Source organism: Podarcis raffonei, chromosome 2, assembly GCF_027172205.1.
Source record: "Podarcis raffonei isolate rPodRaf1 chromosome 2, rPodRaf1.pri, whole genome shotgun sequence".
NCBI classification, from domain to species: Eukaryota; Metazoa; Chordata; class Lepidosauria; order Squamata; family Lacertidae; genus Podarcis; species Podarcis raffonei.
In genome coordinates this window covers 77,397,883-77,422,746 of record NC_070603.1, presented here as the reverse complement: position 1 = coordinate 77,422,746, position 24,864 = coordinate 77,397,883, and the positions used below count along the sequence as shown (strand labels likewise).

The window sequence follows — 24,864 nt, the reverse complement described above, 5'->3', positions numbered from 1 at the left end:
CAGCAGCCAGTGTAGCTCTCGCAGAATTGCTACAATGGGAGAACAATCTGGCACACACACTATTTAACTTCTGCATCTGACTTTGGCATTGCATGCAGTTTCTGAACCATGGCATTTGCAGAATCTTTTTCTTGCGGGGAGCGGGAGACAAGGTAAAATACTGAAAGAGGGGAGCAAGCTAGTTTCTCATAGTTCAGGTTCTACAAGTGCTATAGAACATTTTTTTAAAAAAAATGAAAGCTAGGAAACAGGATTTTTGCTCACTCAGGGGAGGCAACTCTTTGTCCCCTGCCCCATAGACACTCATGTTCTGAACCATCTTCAAGAGTGCACCTAACATAGAACACATTACGACGGTCCAGCCACAAGATTATAAGGGCATAAACAACTGTGACCAGGCAACTGAAACAAGAACCTTCTGCAGTTATTAGTGAATAAATGGTGTCACCATGGGTTGTATCCAATACAGTGCAATTAAAAAAGCACAAGAGGAAAAGGAAACACCTGCCCCCCTCCTCCCCACTGAGTGGGACCCTCGCCAAACGTCTGGTCTGTAAAAGAGGGAGACTGCAATGGGCATGGGTGACTCAGGTGAAAGTCGGCAAAGGCAGCTTCCATTCTAAATATGCCCAATTTGACATATAGTTAGTCTTTCACTGATAGTTGTGAGAAATTATACACACACTGTGCCAGAGGTGAGATCTGCTTACGAAGAGAGCTTTGAATACAACTGATTTAACTGCATAGATTACTCTTAGTGTCTAGCAAATAAAAGACAATCTAAACAGGACACATTTTTCACAAATAAGTTACCAGTCAAAATGCTTCCTTTAAATAGTATGTTAATTCATCTCCGTACCTCCAGCAAAAAGGATAGCTGTGCTTATAAGAGCTGGTATGGACCAGTCTTCCTTGTTCTTTTAGGAATCTGATGATGTTCTTATCTGCATCCTGAGTAAAGCAAAATATTATTTTAGAATAATGATAACCCATACAAAGAATTTCTCCAGATGGGTGGTAGCTTCAGGAAAGAAAAAAAGAGAGAAGTTACAAGCTAACAGCCAGTTCCGAAGTAGCGTGAGATTAATAATGTATCTAGCATTTAGCACAGATGCTGAGCTGGTTTTTATGTAATATTAAACCATAGTTGGGATGTGGGTGGCGCTGTGGTCTAAACCACTGAGCCTAGGGCTTGCCGATCAGGTCAGCAGTTCAAATCCCCGTGATGGGGTGAGCTCCCGTTGCTCAGTCCCAGCTCCTGCCAACCTAGCAGTTCGAAAGCACATCGAAGTGCAAGTAGATAAATAGGTACCACTCTGGCAGGAAGGTAAGCAGCATTTCCGTGCGCTGCTCTGGTTCGCCAGAAGCAGCTTAGTCATGCTGGCCACGTGACCCGGAAAAACTGTCTGTGGACAAACGTTGGATCCTCGGCCAGTAAAGCAGATGAGTGCCGCAACCCCAGAGTCGTTCGCGAATGGACTTAACTGTCATGGGTCCTTTACCTTTTTAAAAACCATAGTTAAAGATAAAACTATGGTTTAATGTAAAAGAGCAGCTAGTACAGTGCTGACTTTGCTCCTCCCACACTCCTGCTGTGCTGCCAGGAAACAAGCTAGAGACTGACTTGCTATGATGTTTGAAACTGGGCTCATTGTTTCTTCCTCCTGACAGAGAATGAGTGGTAAGCCAAGAACAGACCCAGGCTTCTGATTATAGCTTGTTTAGACAGAAGTGAGCAAAGGTCTGAATGAGGAAGTGCTGGAGTGGAAATGGTTCATCTGGATTTTTCACCATTTTCACAAACAATACCACTGACAAAATTTATGGCAAAAAGCAGCAGTAGGAAACAAAGCACACACATCTCTTCAGTCTTTGAATTATGTTTTCCTAGCTTCCTTCCTTCACAACCAACCTTCACATATTGTCCAGCAAAGTCTGTCACTTCTGCTGTGAAACAGCCCGAGGCATCAACAGGACAAACTGGTACTGAATCTTTCCGAATGATATTAAAATCCATACAGACTCTGTAGTCATCCTGTGTGAGAAAAACAAAGTTAAATATTCAAATGTGTGTCTTTTGATTTTTAAGGCAGCATTCTGAATTTCAAAATTCTGCTGGATTTTCTAGATTCCCCAACTTCAACAGGAACCTGCTAAGTTGTTTCTTCACACTGTGAAATACTTTGCTTCTTGTGTTATAAAGTATCTTGTCACACTGAGGATGAGTTCATTCACACATGTTTTTCACTTCATAGTTGCAGCATCAACCGGTTACCCACATGTGCAAATGATCAAACACCACAGAAAGAAGCACCACATTTCTGCACACTACCTCAGGAGACAAATACTTTCCAATCAAATGCGGATAGTTGCAAATCAAATAATGAGTAATCAAGAGATTTTACATGATGTGAGCCAATCCCAAGACTTGTAGGATTTAGTCACCTTAATTTCCAGTTTCCCATGTTTTGGAGTGGGTGTGGGAGGTAATGGTGACTAGGGCAGGGTTGTAGATCAATGGTAGAGCCTGTGATTGTTCACAGAAAGTACGGTCAAACCTTGGTTGTCGAACATAATCCATTCTGGAAGCCCGTTCAGCTTCCGAAACATTTGACAACCGAGGCGTGGCTTCCAATTAGCTGCAAGAGCTTCCTGCACTCAAGCAGAAGCTGCATCGAATGTTCGGCTTCCAAAAAACATTTGACTTCCGAAAAACGTTAAAAAACCAGAGCATTTACTTCCGCGTTTTTGGCGTTTGGGGGCAGAAACATTCCAAAATGGAGCCATTTGGGAACCGAGGTTTGACTGTACCAGGTTCCATCTTAGGCATTTCCAGGTAGGTCTGGAAGAAAGACTCCCATCTGAAACCCTGGAAAGTCACCACAAGGCAGTGTAGACAATACAGAGCTAGATGATTTGACTTGGTAGGAGGCAGCTTCCCACACAATGGGCCCATGATCACATCAAAGTGCCTGAGCATTTTGCCATTCTTGGAGAAATTGCAAATAATAATAATAATAATAATATCATCTCAAGTTCTCAGATAGTCTAGAGAGCTTCAACACACGTCATTTTGTTGGCATCTGTTGAGAGCAAACCATGGTTCAGTATTCTGTGAATGAGCATTGAATGAGTCTCAGTTTTGCATGTTGTCTTCCCCTTTTAATGCTTCCAGAATGCTCTCTCATGGTTTGCACATTGCACTACGTCAAACTATGGATCAATACCATCCAGATTTGCAGAGAAGAACATGCAGCCACTTCGCTCTGCCCCTGTTCATGTTCTGCTGCTGTGGTGAGTTAAGCCATGGTTTGGATTAACACACTGTCCAAGCCCAGGCTTGTGGTTTAATTATCCCAAACAAAATGCAATCCATAAACCATAAAATGGACAAAGTTCATAGTTGGTTTGGAGTAACTATGAGTAAGCTGTGTGTCTGTGTGTGTGCTATAAAAGTTTGGAGATAGCTAAATCATGAGCCCAAATTCAGACAACATGATAAGACAAACCATGGCTGAACTAAGGCAGCAGTCCCCTTGAGAGTTCATTTTTGAAATGTAGTGGACACATAGCCTGCTTACAATTAGGCTATCTTCTTTTCAAAAAAGATGTACTGCACAAAAGAGTTCCAATACAAATTATGATGCTGTTTCTGTATTGTGTCAGGAGCAAATGGAAATTGGTAGGTAACAAGAATGTACTCGTTGTCATTAGAATATGTGTACAGTGTGCTCCTGACAAGTTACTGGATCAAAAAAGAATCTGAATTTTTCAATTAAAAGAGTTAAGACAAGATCAAAACATGTTTGACATAAAAGCACATAAGTGACTTTAAACTTACAGCGCCAAAGTAAGGAGCTTGATGTACAACCCCAGTACCTTCTTCTTCCTTCACATAGTTGTCAGTCACTACAGTAAAAGCACCATTTTCTTTGCACTAGCACAAAAGAGATAGTTTTTAAAAAAAAAAATGTACAAAACATTGGCATGGAAAATATGACAAGCCAGAAACATTGTTCAAGCATTCTAGTAATGGTTACATATGAATTTGTTCATTAAAACCACTACTACAAACATGAGTTACATAAATTGACATAGAGAGAGATCAGCAGTATGAATACCGAACAAAAGCTTCCTGGATAGCTCAGTTGGTTAGAGTGTGGTGCTGACAATGCCAAGGTTGCAGGTTTGATCCCCATAAGGGACAGCTGCCTATTCCTGCATTCCACGGGGTTGGACTAGATGATCCTCAGGGTACCTTCCAACTCTATTATCTATGAGACACCCTCCAGAACTGAGGGACAATTCAGATCAAAAATAGCCATTTTCTAATCAGGGTGGAATGTGGGTCTTTGCACATGACACAGCACACAGAACCGACATGCAAAGGTGGCATCCATATATTTCCATATGATACACCCACAATTTCCCTGATCCTTCATCTCAAACAAGGCATGGGAATATTCATTAGAAGATGCGGTAAGGACTCAGGATGATTAAAAAGGTTCTAAAGCTGTCAAGGCGAAGGTCACGGTGCACTATGGATTGTTCTAAACTGAGTAGTTCCACTGAAATCAATCAACTTAAGTTAGTCACTGTTCACAGATTTCAATGGATCTGCTCCAATTATTAGTTGGATGCAGCCCTCTATTGTTCCACAAAGGGAAGCAAAGCACATAAAGCTACCCTAAATGTATTTTACACTGCAAGCCTATACATATCTACTCAAAAGTAAATTATGCAGAGTTGAATGGAACTTACTCCCAAGCAAATGTGTATAGGATTACAACCTTCGTATCTTAATGAAGCCAATTTGGATGGGATTCAACTAATGAGTCCCATCAGGGGAAGCCCTGGGCAAAGACTGATACTCCCAATACAACACTGTTCTATTGCAAAACACAGTAAATTTGAGTCTCATTAATTAAAAGACTGGGTCATAAGATCCCACATTCCCTCCCCAAACGCATCTGCATAAATTGATCCTTCATGGATCAAAAGGGTTGATTTTTCCATTACTTTTTATAATCCTGAACAATGCTAACACCATTTGAGAAAATTATGGTGTTAAAACATCAAATCTGAAAGGATTTGTTTTTATATTCTTTTAAATTTATTAGAATTTAATTACTTTTTAACGATTATATTTTATGTTTCTTTATTTTCTTTATTTTATCTGTGTTCTTTTAATTCGTGTAAGCTCCCTTGGGTCCCAGGAAAAAAGTAGGAGATAAATAAGTATAATAATAATAATAATAATAAAGACACATACTGCTCACCTTGATAAAATACTTGAAAAGAGGTTTATATTTCTTCCCTTTAAGGGTAACACCAGGAAACCTGAAACACATTTCCCCCCAAAATTTAAGAAGTTTCATTTATGTACAATATTTATAAACAGCTTTTCTGCTATAGGAGCCATATGCAACATAATAAAACAAGACATTAAAATAAAACTGCATGGAAGTACTGCATAAATATCAAGACAACAAGCAACAGAATCTCCATTAGCAAGTTACAATGATATAAAAACTTCTTGGAACTCCAAGAAAGACACTAACTGAGCAAGCCCAGGAGGCCTAGAGGGTGCAAAGTGGCAGATCTACTACCACTTCCTAAGTCCTACTAGTTTGTGGCAACACAGCAGGAGGCGGGGATGTCAACATCTTTTCTTCAAAATTGCCCCCATTGGTTTCAGTGGCTGGGAACTGCTCTGTGCTGGTGAGAACTGAGGGCCCACTTCACAGGCCTCCTCAAAGAATGAGTGGGCCAATCCTCTCTGTCCTACCTTCACCCCCAATGCCCTATTTCAGGGCTACTGCTCACAGGAGCTCTACTGGCAGGAGTGCCAAACCTACTGCGTTTTCCACAGGGGCCTCCACAGTGAAGTGCCTACCCTGCTAGCTAAACCTCTCTCCATCAGCAGCAAGGCACTAGAAGCTAAGCCTCTTCAGCCAATGGACCTGATGAATAGGAATACTTGGCCCACCTACACTTTTTAAAAGAGGGAAAGCCACATGTCTGTGTTGCAGCAAATACAACTAAGTTTTGTGGTACCTTAACGACCAACAAATTTATTACGGTATAAGCTTTCATGGACTAGAAGCTGCAAATCTACATAGTTTTATGTGTGTGGTGGTGGTTTACATTCCAGCAAAGCATTCCTCAACCTCCTATAAACTGGCTGGAAGGGGGCTGGACTAGATGACCCTTGGGATCCCTTTGAACTCTATAATTCTGTGATAAATCTCTGCTGTTCTATTTATTTCAGTTAAGACTTTTTTCTTATATCTGGAAAATGAAATCAGCTTCGCTTTGTAGATGCTTGAGAAAATTGCAGCAGGAAAGGCAGTGAATGAGAAAAGAACACTCTTAGGAAAGTATTCTTCAGAGTTTGTGACAGTTGCAATTCTTAACAAAATTCTATCATCTTTGGTCATTTGATGTGTGGTTTTTTTTATATATCCGATGGCCTTAACAGAACTGGGGCAGACACAAAATTGTGCAATCCTAGTTCTTTAAAACAAATGGGAGCTTTGCCAGTGACTTCGATGGTTTTGTGGATGGCACTTTAAAAGCCTTGATTTTAAAACAATTATGCCAATAAGACCATAAAGGAGATCCAGAATGCTATTGTCTGAGTCAGACTGAGACTTGGAGAACCCTTTTCAAAACCAAGTTCACACTCTAACATCATTGATAAAAAGCTACTTTAAAATAAAGTCACCGCTTACTACAGATGAAACTTCAAATCCAATGCAATCTTCAGTGGCAGATACCAGATCTTTTGAGAGACTGCCGTACATACAAGCAATTTCATATATTATGGCATCAGACTAAGAAAAAACAACAATTCTTCTATTCTCTTACCTTGCAAGGCAATTATTTATAGAATGTGGAATTTAGAATGTATGTACTAATATATCTACTTGCCTGTCAAGTATTGCATATTCAGTTTCAGATTTGTACAGGGATGCCAGTCGAGCTTCCATCAAAATGAAAATCTTCCCTGTATTTTTATCTGGGGAGGAAATCCACGGATGTTAATATTCAATTGCTGAACTCTTACAGAAAGATATATGAAAAACAATATTAGTATGAAGATGCCAGGCTCATTTCTGCTAATTAAAATACCTCTTACACTATTATTACAGGGACCAAGACCAAATAAAGACATAGGCTATTACACACTTAAAAAAAAAAAAACACTTCCAAAATCCAAATCTGTACTTTCAGACTCAGCACAGACATCACACTAAAACCACGGTTAACGAAGCTAGAATCTGAAACCAACAGTCTAGCTCTCCCTACCAAGGGCCCATTTCTTGGTGGTTCCTTCAAAAGCAGAACCTTCAGTTAGGCAAGCTGGTCAGTCAGTTTTTATAGCGCAACAGCACAGCTCTTTCAAAGAGGTTTTTAATTATTTAAATGAGACAAATGATTGGAAGTATTAAAGCACAATTGTCGGCACAGCACATGCCAATAAGACGTGACCCTTCCCTTCAAACCAAACTGAGTTCTGATCTGCCTGAAGCTCCACTGTTCTTGCCCCAAGCTTCTCTCAATGCTCCAGTTCTGCCACCAAACTCTGATGTGAAGAGCATGCCTAAAGTTTTGAACATAACAACAACTCAAGCTGATTGTTGGTCTTGCAATGTCCTCTGTATCCATTGCCTCATAGACAGCAAGCATTGCATACTTTCACAATACAAGATTAATAAGAGGAGCAAGCTTTTCCAGAATGAAAATGCTCTGTGGATACAAAGGCCATATTCAGTTTCCAAAATCTAAAAAGGTTAAATTGTGAGGATGGGAATTCTGCTTCCAGAAAGCAACATACAGCAAACTAATAAGAACTGAATATATTTCTCAGATTCTGATGCTTGGGCAACAGCAAGACCCAGAGATTCTGGGAAAAGGTTGAAGGGACAGAATTCCTCCCCAGATCTCTCTATGACACACTTCTATTACTGGTTCCCTCAAGACAGGATGCATGCTGTGTTGCAAAGCAGAAGTATGCATAAATATTACAGTTAGGGCACCAAGGGGGTTATATTTCTTTGGACAAAGAAGTTCATGTCATTAAAGGGTATGAATGACCTTTGGATTGGAAAGAAGGAAAGCTACCAAGCACTTTTCATGATGGACACTTTGGCTATGAGTGCCCAAGAAAGATATCCTGAAACAACTGGGAATTGTGTGGAAGACAAAATACAGATTTATAAGAGGCAACCTTTTTTCTCTGAATACGTATTAATTGTTGCAAAAATATGAGTATGTTTACATAATTCTTGTTGATTTTCAAACTGAAGTTGAGGATTTAGCTATTTCAAGCTGTCAGCCGAACCTTCCTTGTGCAGCTCTTGCAAAGATAAAATGTTGAAGAACCATGAATGCCTTAGCTCCATGAAGCACAGGTGAGATATGTGCAATAATAAGATTAAAATTATTTTAATGGTAAAAAATTAGGTGGGAGGTTCTAACGGCCTTATGTAGTTGGAAAAAAATATGCCTTCAACAGCTATCTTGCAATTTATTATATGGATTTGTATCAGCCTTGTATTTCAGCATTTACCTGGTAACTAGAGCAACAAGGGATTGCAGGCAGGCAAGGAGCAGGCTGGCAGAAGACCACAGCAGTGTTCCATCCCTTCTCTGTGCACAGCAGAGAAACCAAACAGGCTGTCAGGAGGAGTAAAAACCCCTCCTCTACACCCAATATAGAAATACAGTTGCCCGCTGTACGAGGGTGGAACTCTTAGGTCCTCCTGAAAATATGTACACTAGCAACTTTTACAAGGCTGGTTTATGTATTTTTCTAACATTTCCTTTTGTATCAAATATTTTTAGTACTGCTATATGTTTAATAAACTTTGAGAATTTATTTTTTTTAATGAAACAATTGCTAGAGCTGTAGAGAGAAGGGATGAGCCCCATATTTCATACAGATAAAACTCCTCCCATCTTTGTGGATGACTGCAATTCAGACACCTGGTGGAATGAGCCACAAGACTGAGAAAATCTTGCAAAGGCTTTCAAAAAGCCTTGAGCAAAGCAGTGTAGCAGTAGCGAAGAATAGATGTATGCTAATTTGGGAGGAAGCAAATCTTTCAGCCATTATGGCTTTGTTCAGAATATTGCTTTAGAACTCAAGAACTATCAATTCAAAATTTCTAGGGAGTGACTGGGCCAGGCCCAATTTACTACTGAGGCCAAATTTGCAGAGGACGTAAGTGATGAGCAACAAAGAGTGGGAGATACTAATTTCAGAAACTGCTTCCTCTGAGCTGAGGAGATAGCTCTGGATGTTTCATTTGTAACTCTGTGAAGGAATCAATACAGCTCTACATGATATGCATATGTATGTGCAACTTAAGGCTCCAGATTCTTGGCAGGCACACCTCCACCTGGCACCAACGTATGAAGTCAGGTGTGGGGCAGATAGCCACAGTTTGGGGAAAACAGCCTGGTGGGGCGAACTGAAACCAGTATCAGGCCTAATTAGCCCCATGGACCAGAGGTTCCCATCCCTGGTGAGGGGAATGCACTCTGCACCTCCTCAAGAGCATCTAACATATTCTTAATCCATGCTTTCCAGGGAACCGCCTGGGCACTGAAAACAGATTACAGGGTTCAGCCCAGGCAAACTGATGTACCAAGTTAGATAATGGCTGTTGACTGTGCAGAGTTCATCTCAGGCATATCTTTGCTTATTTTGTGGGCCAAGAGAGACCCATGCTTGAAAAGAAGCTGCACCACTCATGTTGCTCCCCATGGTTAGCTGTGACTGGAAAGGATATCTTTATTGGAAGGGGATTGGCCTAGCCTGCAGCACGGAGCTCAGCAGAAGACGCACCAGAGATTCCCTTACAAGGAAATTTTCCAATTATCCTTTTAGCATTAGAAGGCAGCTTGAATCATCATGGGTAGGTAAATCAGAGGGCAAACCAATTAGATAAATCATAATAAATTAAACAAAAGCTACAGGAGTTTGGAGTGAAGCACTTTATGTAACCATTGTACTCTCCCCCATTATGCTGCCTTCCCGAGATTTATTATGACAACAGCATGAAGTTACTTTCAGGTTTTTTGTTTTCATTAAGATGACAGAACAAAAGTGAAAAGTTACATCAGCTTTGCAATAAGCCACTTGCGTATTTGACTGAAGGAAACAACTCCTGCTGCTGCCAGGCAAGTCAAGTCAATGTACATGCTGTTCTAGAACACAGCAGTATATGCAGGTGGACAGGATGGAGAAACATGGTTGTATGGGTTGGTTACAAAAGTTGCCGTTTGCAAAACCATGACTGCATGCTCACCTGGGATCAAGCCCCACTGAACCAACTGGGACATACTTGCAAGTAAGCATGCACATGAAACCACTCAAAGAAAGCACTAATTGTACAGCATAGCATATTTTGCACTTGCCTTCCACCTTCACATATTGCAAGTCTGGGTTGACACAGAGGGCCAGGTTGCTAGGCAGAGTCCAAGGGGTTGTCGTCCAAGCAACTAGAGAGATGCCTTCATCTTCTTCCAATGGAAAGGTAACAATGACTGAAGGGTCTTGGACATCCTCAAATACAGAATTAGAAAAGTTAGAAGCGAGGTGGAAAACGTTAACCTTTTTATGCACAAAGGAGCAAATAATGAAAACAAACTGTTATGGCCAACAATATTCTTAATACTTATTAGAGAGCATGATTCATTTATCATTTATCAAGCCTTTGGCTTGGAGCCAATTTGATTCCCTCCCCCTCTTTCTTTTTTACTTTTCCTTTCTCCTCCTGTGATGAGGCTGTATTTTAATATTTCAATATTTTAATCTTGTATTTTAATCTTGTTTTTAAGTTGTATTCATTCAACTTGTTTTTATTATTGCTTGTTAGCTGCCCTGAGCCCGGCCTTGGCTGGGGAGGGCAGGGTATAAATAAAAAATTATTATTATTATTATTATTATTATTATTATTATTATTATCAAATGCTCTGGCAACAAGTATCTTTCTAAAACAATCTTCTCCATAGGCTACTGGAGTGTTAAGAAACAGCCCCTTTTTTAAAAAAAACCAACCTATTCAGATTTTTATGTAATTAACTATTTAAACGGAGATCAGAAGCAAAACACCATTACCTAGGTTAACCAAAACAAGCAATATAGCTAGATACAAACAATGTGGCTATTGTACTGAGAGGTACAGCAGAGGTACACTCCAGACAGGCATGGAGCTAATTTGTAGCTTCAAATTAAACAACTATTTTTGTTTATCTGTATGGAGCTGCTTCAAATTCTACATGTCTTGAGTTTAGGGTTGACATGAATCCAAGAGCGCTGTCCTGTACTTTTACCTATAACCTATTAGGGTATTCACATGCTTACAATAAAACAGCACAGTCTATCCCCATCTGCCTCTTGGTTTTTTTACAGCATTTTCATTTCCAATATTCAGTTGTTTGCCAAGTTATACAGTGTTCAGGCTCACATGACTCAGGTAAGGTTAGGATAAAGTGAGTGTCAATGATTTGTTTGAGTCCCAGATTAAAAACTGTTAAGCTGGAGAAGATTCCATCCCTGCCTCCCATTCTTCTAGCACTTTTGACAGTCTGGATAGCGATCTTAAAAGGTACAGCATCAGAAGACCTTGCAATATATTAATTTTTGCACTGCCAGCTCTCCCTGGTTCCTTCTTCACACCCTGAGTAAACTCTGGTAATTCCATTAGTGTTTGCCACTATTTATGTTAGAACTAGGAATTACTCCAGAGGGAGTTCACTCACTGAGCATGAAGCTCACTCAGCAGCCAAAACATAAGCATGCTTTTCCCGTTGTTATTATATAACTGCTAGCAATTCTGTTCAGTCTCTGAGCAACGTTGTATGCTGCCAGCCACCTTCACGGTTTCAACAAATACTAAATATAGTTGAACAATTTTCACTGAACATTTATTGGCATTTTGCAGGATGAACAACACTTCAACTGCAGAATACTGGTGAGCTATTTTTCTTTTTCCACTACCTTCTAAAATAAGCTTACTTCTCAGGAATACAAGCTTTGTGTTAGAACAAGGGAAGAGCCATTTGTGGACTTTGTGTTCAGTTTAATACGCATTTCAGAGGACCCCAGGAAGCTTAAGAACATCACTCTTTTTTGTTGTTAAATAACTTGTTTTTGTAGTTCTTGAATTCACATACAAAATGGGGAAAAACTTTTTAAAGAAAAGAACCACCAAGGTTATTTTTTGTTCTCTTAAAAGTTAGCTGAAGCCTGTTTTCAGAATTCTGAGTTTTGACAGTGTACACTCCAAAAAACTGAAACACTCCAGAACACTTTGCAGGAGAACCAGTGATAGTATAACACATTTTATTCAGCAGAGTGTAACAGAGAACTCTCAATTCTTATGTTTACTTGGAAGCTCACATAATGTACTGTTCACTATATGGAAGAGAAATTAATACCATTTTGCAGATTTACGTTGTTTAGTCTACACTATCCTTCAGGTTCAGGATTTGTTACAGCATTACAAAATCCTAAAAACATCACATTTTGGGGGTAGGCGCTGACATTTAAAAATAATCAGCTGTTTAGAAAAAAGCAACTATTCAAAATCTAAACAGCAGCAGCTTCAAACTTCCAACTACACACACATACAAACAGGGTGCCAGTAACCTTAATTCCCTAAAAGCTGGGCAAAATAAAAAGTTTGAGTTTTGACTGAGACCTTTTTAATCTGCCAGTTTATTGTTTGCTATTGTGTTGGATTTTTATAGTAAGCCACTCTAAGAACTATTTGTTGATGAGTAGTATAAAAAATATCAACTTGAGCTGCTGCTTCTAACTCATAATTGATATTTTTTATACTACTCGTCAACAACAACACTATACAGTGTGGCGCTCATCTCGCTTTCAGGCCAAGAAAGCTGGCGTTTGTCTACAGACAGCTTTCTGGGTCATGTGACCAACATGACTAAACCGCTACTAGTACACGGAGGACCATGAAGGAAGGCAGAACGCATGGAAATGCCATTTACCTTCCCGCCGCAGCAGTACCTATTTACCTACTTGCACTGGCATGCTTTTGAACTGCTAGCTTGGCGGAAGCTGGGATGGAGCAACGGGAGCTCACCCCCTCGCACGGATTTGAACTGCCAACCTTCCAATCAGCAAACCTAAAAGGCTCAGTTGTTTAGACCACAGCGCCACCTGCTCCCTTAGCCCACACAGAGCACATTACTGTAGGCTAAACAGATCCTAGGCCCATACCTGCCTACCCACCCAATAATATGAGACAGAGCAGCACAGGCAGTGCCAGGTTTAAGGGGGCACCAAACAAACTGTATTGTGCAGCTCTCCCCAACCCAGATGCTGCTCTCTGCAACCTTAGTGCTGTGGCTGCCCCAACCTTTGCATACATATGCACCCTGCCTGCCTTCTTGTTGTTATCTATCCCTCCACTCTCGTACCTGCACTTGCTGCCCAGCCTTACCACCACGACCATTTCAGGCATAGTTGGCACGGCAGCCAGCTTGGCCAGGCCAGGGTGTTTGTGGAAGCCTAAAGCTGCCTACCATTGCTTTGCTTTAACTCTATAACTTCCTCAGAGTGAAAAAAGAATGGCAATGAGCTGAGCCACTCAGATGCTACCTGTTAGGCTGCAGAGCCACGGGGGGCATCAGAGCAGCTACAGGGTACCACCTCAGGTATTTGGATCAATGCTTTCTAGCACACTATAGCCTGCTGCTGCTAACAGTCATCAGGAGGCCCCTGGCCTATGGCGTCCTAGACATATGTAGGGTGGCAGGTGGACTTATGCCACTTGGTCCACTGGTAACAGCAGCACCGCACAGGAATCTAAAATATTTATTCAGCTGTAGATCAGGCTGGCAGTTAAAAAAAGAAATACAATAACATAACAAGCCTACATACCTTATAATTCTGGTGAGACTCGAAGTTAGAAAGGGGTGTGTTACATGCTGTTGAAAAAGGCATGACTTTAACTCCTCGGTATACCAGTCCTTTGTCATAAAGCTGCTTGAAAACCCACCTAAATGAATAAACAAATAGCAATTTAAGCAAACAAACAGAACAGGTTGGTTTTATTTTGAAAAATTATAATAGTGAGAGAAGTCAATTGACTACATGTAGGAAGAAGGTACAGAACTTATGCCCAGAACTACTTTCCTCAGTGGTGAGTTTACTGTAAATAACTTCTTTTAAAAAAAAAAAGCATTTTGCCCTTCGGTATCTTATCATGCAAGTTGTACTTTCCAGGCCTAAAGCACAGAACATAGAGCAGCAACTGCATTGGAATACAATTTTTTAAAAGTAATGAATATTCAAGCTATCTATCTTAAGTTGCTATAGCATCTGTAGAGATTTCTAAGGTCAAACAATACAGAGGTTGCAAGCACCTGGAGAAATCATCACAGAAACACTTCTCATCTTACAATCAAACGCCAAACAGAAGTCCCCCTTAACAAGGCAGGAGGGGCGTTTATAGGATGCTATGTCATCCTAGAATAAATTATAAAATGTATTTGCTTTATTAACCCTGGAGCCTATTCACTATTCAACCTGGCTAACTCTGTAACTTCTCATGCTCTCATTTGGTATACTGACTTTAATACTTTGCCGTCCTGCTACACCACCCACCCTGCTGCCCCGGCCACTAGCAGGGAAGCAGTGCCAGTATCAGGACTGATTTCTGGCAAGAAATCACTGAAATTGCCTAAGATTTTGGTGGAAATTGGCACTGGTGCCAGGTGGGAGCTTCACCCCGCTTCATGGGTGGGCTGGGCCTAACACAGTGCGTAGCTAAAAACTGTGGAATTTAATGCCACAAAATGTGGTGGTGGCCACTAATGTGGATGGCTTTAAAGGGGATTTAGGTCACCAATGTATACTAGTCACAATGGCTAAATTGCTTTCAGTATCAGAAGCAGTATACCTGTGAATCCCAGATGCTGGGGAACACAAACAAAAGAGTGTCTTGTGCTCACATGCTGCTTGTGAACTTCCCACAGAGATCTAGTTGGCCATTGTAAGAACAGAAATCTGACCTAGATGAGCTTTTGGTTTGATACTGTATTCTTATTACAGTAGACACAGTAATGCACATTTTTAAAATACAAAGTTGTTATATTTTATTTCTATATTCCAAAGAAAAAGAAACTAGTAACTATTACTAGAGAGGGAAATCCTCTCTGAGGAAATAGATATAAATATCATGCACATACAAAATTTAGGAGCTGCATCACCAGATGACTGAACTGCTAAGCCAAATTCAAGTCAACGTTTCCCTCTTGTGGAATTTTTTCCAAGTGCAGGAAAAGCATTCTTTCTTTTCCCACACCATCTTTCATTTTTACAGCTCACAAATGTTTGTGTTGCCATTAGAATGAGACAGTTCAATTCTGCAAGTACAAGCAAAAGCTGAATTTACAAGATGTCTATCTTTCAGAGAGAAAGTGTACCATTAATAACTTTCAAGTGATCCAGCAATAGCTCCCATGTCACGTACTGTTAAACTGAATCGTGCCTTGGTGCTAACTTGCAAGAAGGCAGGACCTCAGAGACAAGGCTACAGCCAAGCACTCCTTGCCCAGTCCTCCTGCTGCCAAGCTACCCAAAGCTAAGCCATGGTTCAACTCAGCATGCTGTCCAAATCACAGACCCATCGTCTCCTCAAGACAAACCATAAGCCATAAACAAAAAACAAACAAACAAAAACCTTTTTACAGTTCTTGATTTGCCTGGAGTAAGACAAATCACAAGCCCAGATGTGTATAACATGCTACGCCAAACAATGGGCCAGCCCCAAGTAGCACAACAGCAAAAGGGGCAGAAGAGGAGTATTCCTGTTCCTCTCCACGAACCCACACAGGTTAAGCCACTTTGGCTTAGCGTTATGTACAGACTGGTTCAGTATTTCATTTACGTTATATTTGTGATCATTTCCATGCTACAGAATTAAAATAGGCATCAGTAATTGCAACCCTGTTTTAGAGACTCAATAATCTTTTTGAAGTGCACATTAGATATATATTAGAGAACTGCAATTGGCAGGGGTAGGTATTCCTTAGCATTTTCTTAATTTCTATAGAATTGTAGAGTTGGAAGGGAACCTGAGGATCATTGAGTTCAACCAAGGCAGGAATCTCAACTAAAGCATCCATGACAGACTGCCATCCAACCACTGCTAAAAAAACCTCTGATGAAGGAGAATCTACTCCACTGTCTAACAGCTCTTACCATCAGGCTGCAACCCAGTGAACAGATCCAAGCCAACATCTGGGGTACAGGACTAGTGGATATGTGGAATAGGTGACATGGTTTACATGAGAAAACAATCAAGCACATTTGTGGACAGCAAGGCTCTTCAGCTCAGACATAAGGTTACAAAAATATCAAGTATTTTTATATTGTAACTAATCTGCTTTAAAGACTTATTGCCTTCAGGAGTTCAAAAGTGTCTATCATAGAGATCTGCTTCATCATCATCATCATCATCATCATCAATTTTATTTATATCCCGCCCTCCCCAGCCGAAGCCTGCTAAAGATAATTTTTCCACTTATTAGTCATAGTTCATCATATTAACTCTGAAAACAAATTAAGGCACCTAGCATAGTAAGGAAACTTGCTAAAAATGTCAGGCATATATACCTTCAGTTACAGTCGTCTTGCATTACTGTCCCTTCTCCATCAGTGTAGGCAGATTATTATTACTTTCATTAATTTCAGCTATCTAGATACAATTCTATTTACAACAGATGAGTTTTTTCAGACCCTAACCCTAATTGCAGCAAGCTTGCCTGGTTGGCCTTGCATGGCTAAGCAACTACCAACCTTCCTCCCAAACTCGGAGCTGGGGGGAAAGCAGGGATCACTGCACAAATTTAGGACCAATCACCTGCACTGTAAGGTTGGGAGCCAGACTGGCATTTTGCATGTTGAGTGGGCAAGTAAAAATGTGAAAGGCTGCCTACTGCAATAATATACAACTTAACCAAAGCTTCAAGAAAATACTGGAGACAGCATTACAAGACCAGTGAGACTGCCATCTTAATATATCATCTAAAAACTATTTGCATAGTTTGCTTAGTAATTTTAGTGTTCAGAATCACTGCAAAGCAAAACTACTTTAGGCAAGCCTAGCCATCAGGCATACATAGTTCTATTTTTTACTTTTCCACCTTTGAACAGCTGGCATCTGCATTATGTAACAGTTTTTTAGCATGATAAAGAAAAAGAATCTAGGATTGGGCTATGCTGTTTATTGATAGTGGAAGGCTTGAAATAACAACTCGGGTAACCAGGGCAGGGAGCAGGTTAGCTACCTCCTACACTGATGTTCCTGGATGTTCCCTTTTATTTTTTTCCCCCCCACACGTGAGTATGGTTGCTTCTCACTCCTGTGTAGACATGGTAAGAGCTAAACTTGGAATGAGCCCCACAGGACAATGTAGAAATAAAGACATGCAGTATTGTCCAGGCTGACTCCAGCTAGGGAAGACTCACGTCTGATAGTTAAGTCTTTATTGATAAAAGAAGCACTTGCAGCAACTCCCATGGTGCTCTGTATGCGAACACACGCGCGCACACAATCCTCTAGCCACTAAGCAACTGTCCCCCACAGATCTGAACTCTGGGGAGCAGTTGCATCAAAAGTTAGACCCCTCCCCTCCTCCAGCTTATATACCCTCCCCTGCCAGGTTGCACACCTGCAAACTGAGACTTCTCCTGCATGGAAGTCGTTGCTGCACTTCCTGCTTCAAGCCCCTCCTGGTTCTAGGAGAAAGTGTCGAGGGGGAAGGTGGGGAGTCTACTGACCCATATGTCAGCTGAACAGCGCCTTGCTTCTTCCGCCACACCCTGCACCTTCCTCTATCTCAGACTGCCCTGACTCTCCCTCCTCCCCCTGCCCTGGCTTCTGCCTTGAAGGAGAATCAAACCCCATAAACTGCTAGTCCCCTCTCCTGGATCAGTCCCCTGGTCCCCTGCTTCCACTACACACTCTACGGAGCCCTGCCAGTCCACGACAAGCATAGGGAGCAAATATGGATCAAATTATTTATTATTATTAAAAAGAACCTATACCACCTTTCATTTCAAGATGAAATTGCAAAGTAGCTGTGTGGGGTAGCTTAAAGGGGAGCTTCTAACTGAGAATACAATTATTATTATATATTTATGTCTAGCCACCTTCTTCCCTGATGGTACTCAAGCATCTAACAATGGGCGGGGTGTGCATGGAGAACAGGGATAGATTGGCATATTTAATATGAAAATAAAGTGTGCAGAACAGAAGCGCATGGAGGGTGAAGATGCAGAGGAGGGGCAGAGGAGGAAGTACTTCCACCAAAGCGCAATTTCAGAACTATTAGCCATCACAGTAAAATGCAACTTCCAAGTTCAGAGGCAGTGTGCTTCCAAGATCTGATGCTGCAGACCACAAACAGGTAAAGGTTGCCGCCTTCAAGCTCTGCTTGTTTCTAAGCCTCCCAGCATCAACCCACTGGTCATAATTGGAAGCAAAACTCTGAACTAGATTGAGACTTTGGAAAGAGATAATGCTTACACACTGCTGGGCTCACAGAGGAAAAATTCAAGGTCAATTGCAACAGTATCCTAGTACAAGTCATAAAGGAATTTAACACACTGCCTGAAACACATAAAAAGTTCAGATATTGAAAGCTGACACTCAAATTCAGACATCTTTCTACTTCACTTTCACACTGTTCTCATTATCCAGCAGTGACAGAGACCACATAAAGATGTTTTGCTACATCAGGACCATTTTTACACTGCTCTATTGTTCAGCCTCTAATAAGCAGAATCTCATGTAGCATTACATTTCTCAGCACCTCCAAAAGGCTACACAATATCAAATGACAGTGCTTCATTCACCCGGTGCAGTACAGCACGGTACTGTCTTTTCATAGGAACAGCAAAATCACAGCACCTGACCTGCAGCATAATTGATTTCCTAGTGCCCAGGACAATCTCAACAAAAATAAAGATTTCAGTAACCATACAGCGTGAAACCTACACATACTTTCTGCCTTTCTAGTCAGCTTACAAGTTATTTAAAAAGACTTCCATAACAGTAAAAAAAAACAAGCCATTAAAAAAAATTACAGACTGCCATTAATTATAATAAACTCGGTTCCATGGTGCCAGAAGTCTCAAATAATTGAATCAACTGGCAAAAAGCCTGTCAGGAAAGATAGTCTGTGGAAGGGGAGGCAGGGCTTATGGTGAATGGTGAGAAAAGCAAAGTAAACGTACCATACAGTCTCCATGAACTCTGGATACAAAGTTTTATAGTCATTGTCAAAGTCAATCCACCGTCCAAGTCTTGTAACACTGATCTGCAAATACATTAAATTGCGATTCTGTAACAGCTTAGTGAACCCTGTAATTATTCATAGTTACAGTTCATGGCCACTATCCTTTACTTCTTTGATTGCTAAAAGATATACACCTTCCTCAAGAAACAGATTTTAAACAAGAATGTCCATCAAGAAAGATTGGCAGATCTCTTTTTAACAGCTAGGATTTAAATCATGCAACTAGGTTCTGCGTGCCCAATAGGGCTTCACATTTGTGTTTTCTGAACAGCATCCCACCAAATCACATGGCCCACTTTGGAAACAAAACAGAATTTTAAATGTAATTTGTGATATAATATTGAGAGAGAGACTACACTTCAACTCTTAGCCATACCTAGTTTTTCAAATCCCAGTCAATAAGTACATGCATACAGAATGAAGGGGAAGAAAGGGGACCTGCATACCAACATGTTTGATGCCTTGGAACCATTGATCTGGAGAAAGAGGGTAAACAAATATCTATATTGCACTTACTTTCCATTCTTGGGAGTACCTCATCACAATTCCTCTGCAACTCTTGTTGTATTCTGCAATTCCCATTTTTGCAACATCTTCTGGTCCTTTGATGCCCAGTGTTTTATCAATTTCATACTCCTGAAATGAATTATGATGCTCAGAATAGGTTGCATTGGTATTACGGTAGCTTTGTTAACTATAACAGAGAACTTTTTGAAGCTCGTCAACCAAGAGGATCTGTGGTACTTGGTCTATAGCTTTGTGCCAAACAATAAGGCAAAACTCCTCTGAGTGCAGAAGTCTCACACAGCAGGAATAGCTTCAAAGTCAGCAATATTTGATTTCACAACCCAAAAAACCATGATGCTGAATTGCAAGTTGCAATAAAAACCAGGTCTCAGCTGTGCCCTGGCATTGTAATTTACTTTTTACATCTTAAGTGTAAGTCGCTTACCAGTACTCAAATTTACTAAACATGAACCTGATATTTTAAAATTACTACTTTAAAATTAACTCCATGGTATACACATGATCCCAGGATAACTCTGGAATCCTGATCGATGAACAGGACATATTTAAGAAGTTAGGAAGACTATTCATGAAGGAATTCAAAAAATAAGCTCATAAAAAAAAGAAAATGAGATTTTTTTTTATTTCCAACAAATAAAACAATGATCAAAAACATGTCTTTGAATTCTGTCTATGACTGAAGCAATATCAAAGTAAAAAATGAGCCTTTGTGAATGTAAAAAAACAAAACCTTATATGGAGTTCTCCATCAGGACAGCAAAAGGTTAGGAATGAAGTACTAACAACTATATCTAGGGAAGACACAAGAGAAAACATTCAACATACCACTGGCAAACCATGGCAATCCCAACCAAATCTTCTGTCCACATGAAATCCACTCTGATGAGCAAATCTAGTTACTATGTCTTTGATGGTTCCTGCAAGTATGTGTCCATAATGAGGAAGTCCTGTGGCAAATGGAGGCCCATCATAAAATGTAAACCTATGTTTTTTTTAAAAATTAAAAACACAGATTAAGCAAATAAACCAGACACATTAAGAAACAAAAATCTCTCTTACACAGGAAAAAGAATAAACAGCTTTATCTTGTATAGTTCTCAAGTTATAACACTTCATAAGTCAAGTGAGCAGTGAACTAGATCATTTATAGAAGTTTTCAAAATGCCATGTTTTATGCAAGTATGCATATTTTTACTCTTGGGATTACATGAGTCAAATGATCAGTCAGCTATTGCCCTGCACTAACATAGATCTTTCTCCAAAGTTTGATTCATCTCAGACTTCAAAGCAAAACAAAAACCAGTTGTTGCCCATTTGCAGGAACATTAAAGAGCAAACTTGAAAAATACATCTTACCTCGGTCTATTTTTTGACTGTTTTAGGCATTCTTGAAAGCAATTAAGTTTGCTCCAAAGCTGCAATATTTTCTCTTCCTCCTGTGGAAAGTTTATGTTTTCTGCAACTTGCTGAACCATGATTTTCCTACATAAAACAAGGTAATACACAAAGCTAAGACCAATTTTCCCCCAGAGACCATGTTACACAGCAATGTATCATTTCATATAGCAACTTTGTTGAGAAGTCAGGATTGGAATGCTACATTCCAGCACATCCAGGGAATGATCATTTTGCGCATGACCAAGGCCCGTGTGACCGCTGACGCACCTGCTGCTTTTGGTCCCAGGGCGGGAGCGGAATAGGCTTATGCGCGACCACTAACACACACATTGATCCATAAAGCAAGCTCTGCACAAACGGGGAGTTGCCTGTACCTTGATAATAATTCAAAAGGCCATTTAAAAGTAGTTTTCTCTACTTGTACCACATTTTTCGGACTCCAAGACCTATTTGCAGGGCAATCCTATGATTGTTGAAGCAGAAATAAGTCCCATTGATTCAGTGGGCACATAATGCTACATGCTCTATGTACATGAACAACAAGAAGCCATGAGTCTTGCTTCGGCTTAAACATCTGCTTCTCCTACAGGGCCAAGACTTAAGCTGCAGCTGAGTTTCCCCTGAAGAAACCTGGTTTCTTGTGATATATGAGCCAGAGATCAAGCAAACTCTGGTTAAACCACAATATCTGGTTTGAACATAAGAGTTAGCCAAGTTTCATGGAAAGTGAAACTAAACTCTACTGAAGTCTTCCTTCATCCCTCCCAGGAAGAGCAGGGAGAAGAAACATGGACTTCTTCCTGCTAGTGCACATAACATGAAACCACAGTTTAATGCTATATATGAATGCAGCCACTGGGCCAGATTCAACTAACCCAGTGCACTACTGGAAGGTAGCACAAGGACTCCCACTAGCACAATGGGGCTCCCCCCAGCAACTCTTAAATTTCCAGCAGATCCACAGCAAAAGGCCAGAATAACCTGCAGAACAGCGCATGGGGGAAAGAGATGAGAGACTGTTCCATCTGGCAAGCAGAAATGTTTGCACTAACAGAACGATTAACACAAACACTGTGTTCAATGTTCACTCAATCAGTGTTCACTATACTCACTTATTCCTTAGTAAGGAAACTTAGATTACAACCTCATAAGGAGTGAAGGATGTAACAGCATCTGACAAAAGTCTAATGAACAAAGGAATTTACCAAGCTTGAGAGAATAAAAAGTAGAGGTCATCCTAGCTTTGCAGGTGCACACATGATGTGGATAGTGAACAATCAAGGCATAGATTTAAATGCAACTCTCTATATGCCCCCATCTACTGCCCCTCTGTCGCAATTGTTTGATTTGTCCCTCAATGTCCCTATGCTGCTTACCAGATCAGGTTAGATTTGTCTTTTAAAATAAATTAGATATTCCAGTAGGCAGGGTGGATTTGATTTAAATCAAATCAATTTAAATCACGATTTAAATCACTAGTCAGTAAGACTTGATTTAAATCATTTTTAACAGAAAGACTCATTCTGGCTGGTATAAACTTAATATTTACAACCAGATGAAGGTTTCATTTTTGGAAAAATAAATTTTCAGAGTAGTTTTTACTGTTACTGTATATCAAAAATTACTGATTTGGTTATACTATTAGAAATACATAGACAGATAATTATGAAATTATTATGAGGTTTAATAAGTTAACTGTTTATATTTGGACAACTTTTCTGCTGTACTTTATTGGAAGGAGAAAAATAATCATTTCCTTATTAACAATTTAAACAATTTATTTAACTAAAACAGTAACATTATAGCATATTGTCAGGGAACTGCCATCGCAGCCAGGAGTGGAGGAAGGGCTCCCAAGCGATGCCGGAGAAGGTCCCAGCAGGAAAAGAGGGGACTCAGCGACCGGGGAAGGAAATCAGCGTTACACCAGGGAGAAAGGCGGGCAGAGGCGGGCTTCGGAGAGATGGCTCCAGGACTCTTCGCCAGAGACCAGCGGGGAGAGCACGGGTCCTCCGCTGCCCACACCCACCCTGCGCAGAAGACTTCCGCGCAGGGAGGCTAGGCGGAGACTATCCGTCAAGGAACTTTTATGTTGGAATAAGTTCAGGAAACGCCCACTGATGGATTCTGCCAGTGACTGAGACAGACGCGGAATCAGGACTGTCCAGCCAGGGAAAGGTTTATCCAGGCAACCTCGCCGAGAGTGGCGGCAACTTACGCACGAGCAACCCCCAATTCCCATTACACATATGTATCCATGTTTGTTAACCGATGTGGTTAAACGGTCATTTAAAAAAACAAAAACAAAAAAACCTAGACTGAGTTTCAGCACACATGAAAAACTTAAAACAAATCCTTATTTCCTGATTAATAGCCTTTGGACTATAATGTAACTTAAATAGAAAACTATCTTTAGAAAGATTTTTCCTCCAAAAGCATTTTATTTTAAAAATCCAATTTAAATCAACATCATTTATTTTTATCCACCCTCCCGGTAGGCAATTCTATATACAGTATTCAACATTCATAAAGCTAGAAAGGATTCTGCTTACAATACCTATACAATGTAACAATGACAGGGCTCTGGAGGCTGCTAAAGTATCAGACTCCATGCGTAAGTCAGAGTATTATTTTTTGCCCTCTTCTACTAACTGAAGCACTGTATGGAGATAACAGTGTCCAGCAACCACAGGGCACATATTTAAGCATACCACAGCATGCTACCTTTTAAAGCATAGGCCTGTGCAGAATTCCTCAAAAGGAAATCCCACTGGCTCCTGCATGAATCTGAGCATGTTCTAACAACCTCCACAGTGACCCTTCTCAGAGTTCCTCAGATGTCATGAGTGAAGATGGTTAGTGGTTATTGTAGCAACCCAGCTGCAGAATGCTCTCCAAGTAGGCTTGCCTGACACCAACCATAATGTAATTCCATTGCTCAGTAAATAATTCTTTTATTTGCCTGGGCCTTTCAGTGGCAATTGTTTTAGATCTGTTTAGATTAATTTCATTGGAGCTTTGGTTTTTTTTAAAATGATCCAGCTATCGTAACGTTATTACTGATGTTATGTTTCAATTGTAAGTTATTCTTTGTTTTTCATTTTTTAAAAATAATATTTATTAAAGATTTTCTTGATTAACAAAAGTGGATGCGTTGTCTCTTTTTTCAGAATTGTAAGTTATTCTGAAACCCTCAGATTGAAAAGAAAGAAGCAAGTGTTTTATCAACCAAATAAAAATAAATTGATTCCCAGATATGTGTGCATAGAAAACAATTCTAATTGTTCGATTCTTATTAAAGATCGGCACTCTTCAATAGGCAGGACAGGGTTCGGGGGTGGGGGGAGGATGAAGAACTAAAGCCAAGGCACAGATTCACATCACTTTAAACCACTTTCACACCTTTGACAGATAATTGATGCCACAAAGTGTTTCATTTGATGTAAAAGGATTTTTAATCTTCAGGCAATCTTTTAGCAGTAAAGCATGATCATTCCAAATGGCTCCTTTTTAACAACCTTATAAACTTCTTTGTCAGTGGGAAGGTTCCATCAGGTCAGTTTTCTTTTAGTCTCTCTGCATATACATACA

General features: G+C 40.3%; 1 protein-coding gene and 1 non-coding gene across 4 annotated transcripts in view; both read right to left on the bottom strand.

Moving 5' to 3' along the window:
- IARS1 (isoleucyl-tRNA synthetase 1) overlaps positions 1 to 24,864 on the bottom strand; it is a 94,813-nt gene that overhangs the window by 53,310 nt on the left and 16,639 nt on the right. For all 3 annotated transcript variants that reach the window (XM_053377645.1, XM_053377642.1, XM_053377644.1), the window contains exons 3-13: positions 21,232 to 21,357; positions 20,701 to 20,857; positions 19,864 to 19,983; positions 19,286 to 19,368; positions 13,922 to 14,039; positions 10,429 to 10,576; positions 6,934 to 7,021; positions 5,280 to 5,340; positions 3,842 to 3,937; positions 1,913 to 2,035; positions 860 to 951 (exon numbers count right to left, since the gene is read on the bottom strand). In XM_053377645.1, the coding sequence (XP_053233620.1) occupies positions 860 to 951; positions 1,913 to 2,035; positions 3,842 to 3,937; positions 5,280 to 5,340; positions 6,934 to 7,021; positions 10,429 to 10,576; positions 13,922 to 14,039; positions 19,286 to 19,368; positions 19,864 to 19,983; positions 20,701 to 20,857; positions 21,232 to 21,350 (1,205 nt within the window). In that variant the 5' untranslated portion in view covers positions 21,351 to 21,357. The remainder of the gene's footprint in view (positions 1 to 859; positions 952 to 1,912; positions 2,036 to 3,841; positions 3,938 to 5,279; positions 5,341 to 6,933; positions 7,022 to 10,428; positions 10,577 to 13,921; positions 14,040 to 19,285; positions 19,369 to 19,863; positions 19,984 to 20,700; positions 20,858 to 21,231; positions 21,358 to 24,864) is intronic.
- LOC128409658 (small nucleolar RNA SNORA84) lies at positions 23,836 to 23,968 on the bottom strand. Its single transcript, XR_008329282.1, has one exon. It is a non-coding gene; the product is annotated as a small nucleolar RNA SNORA84 (small nucleolar RNA).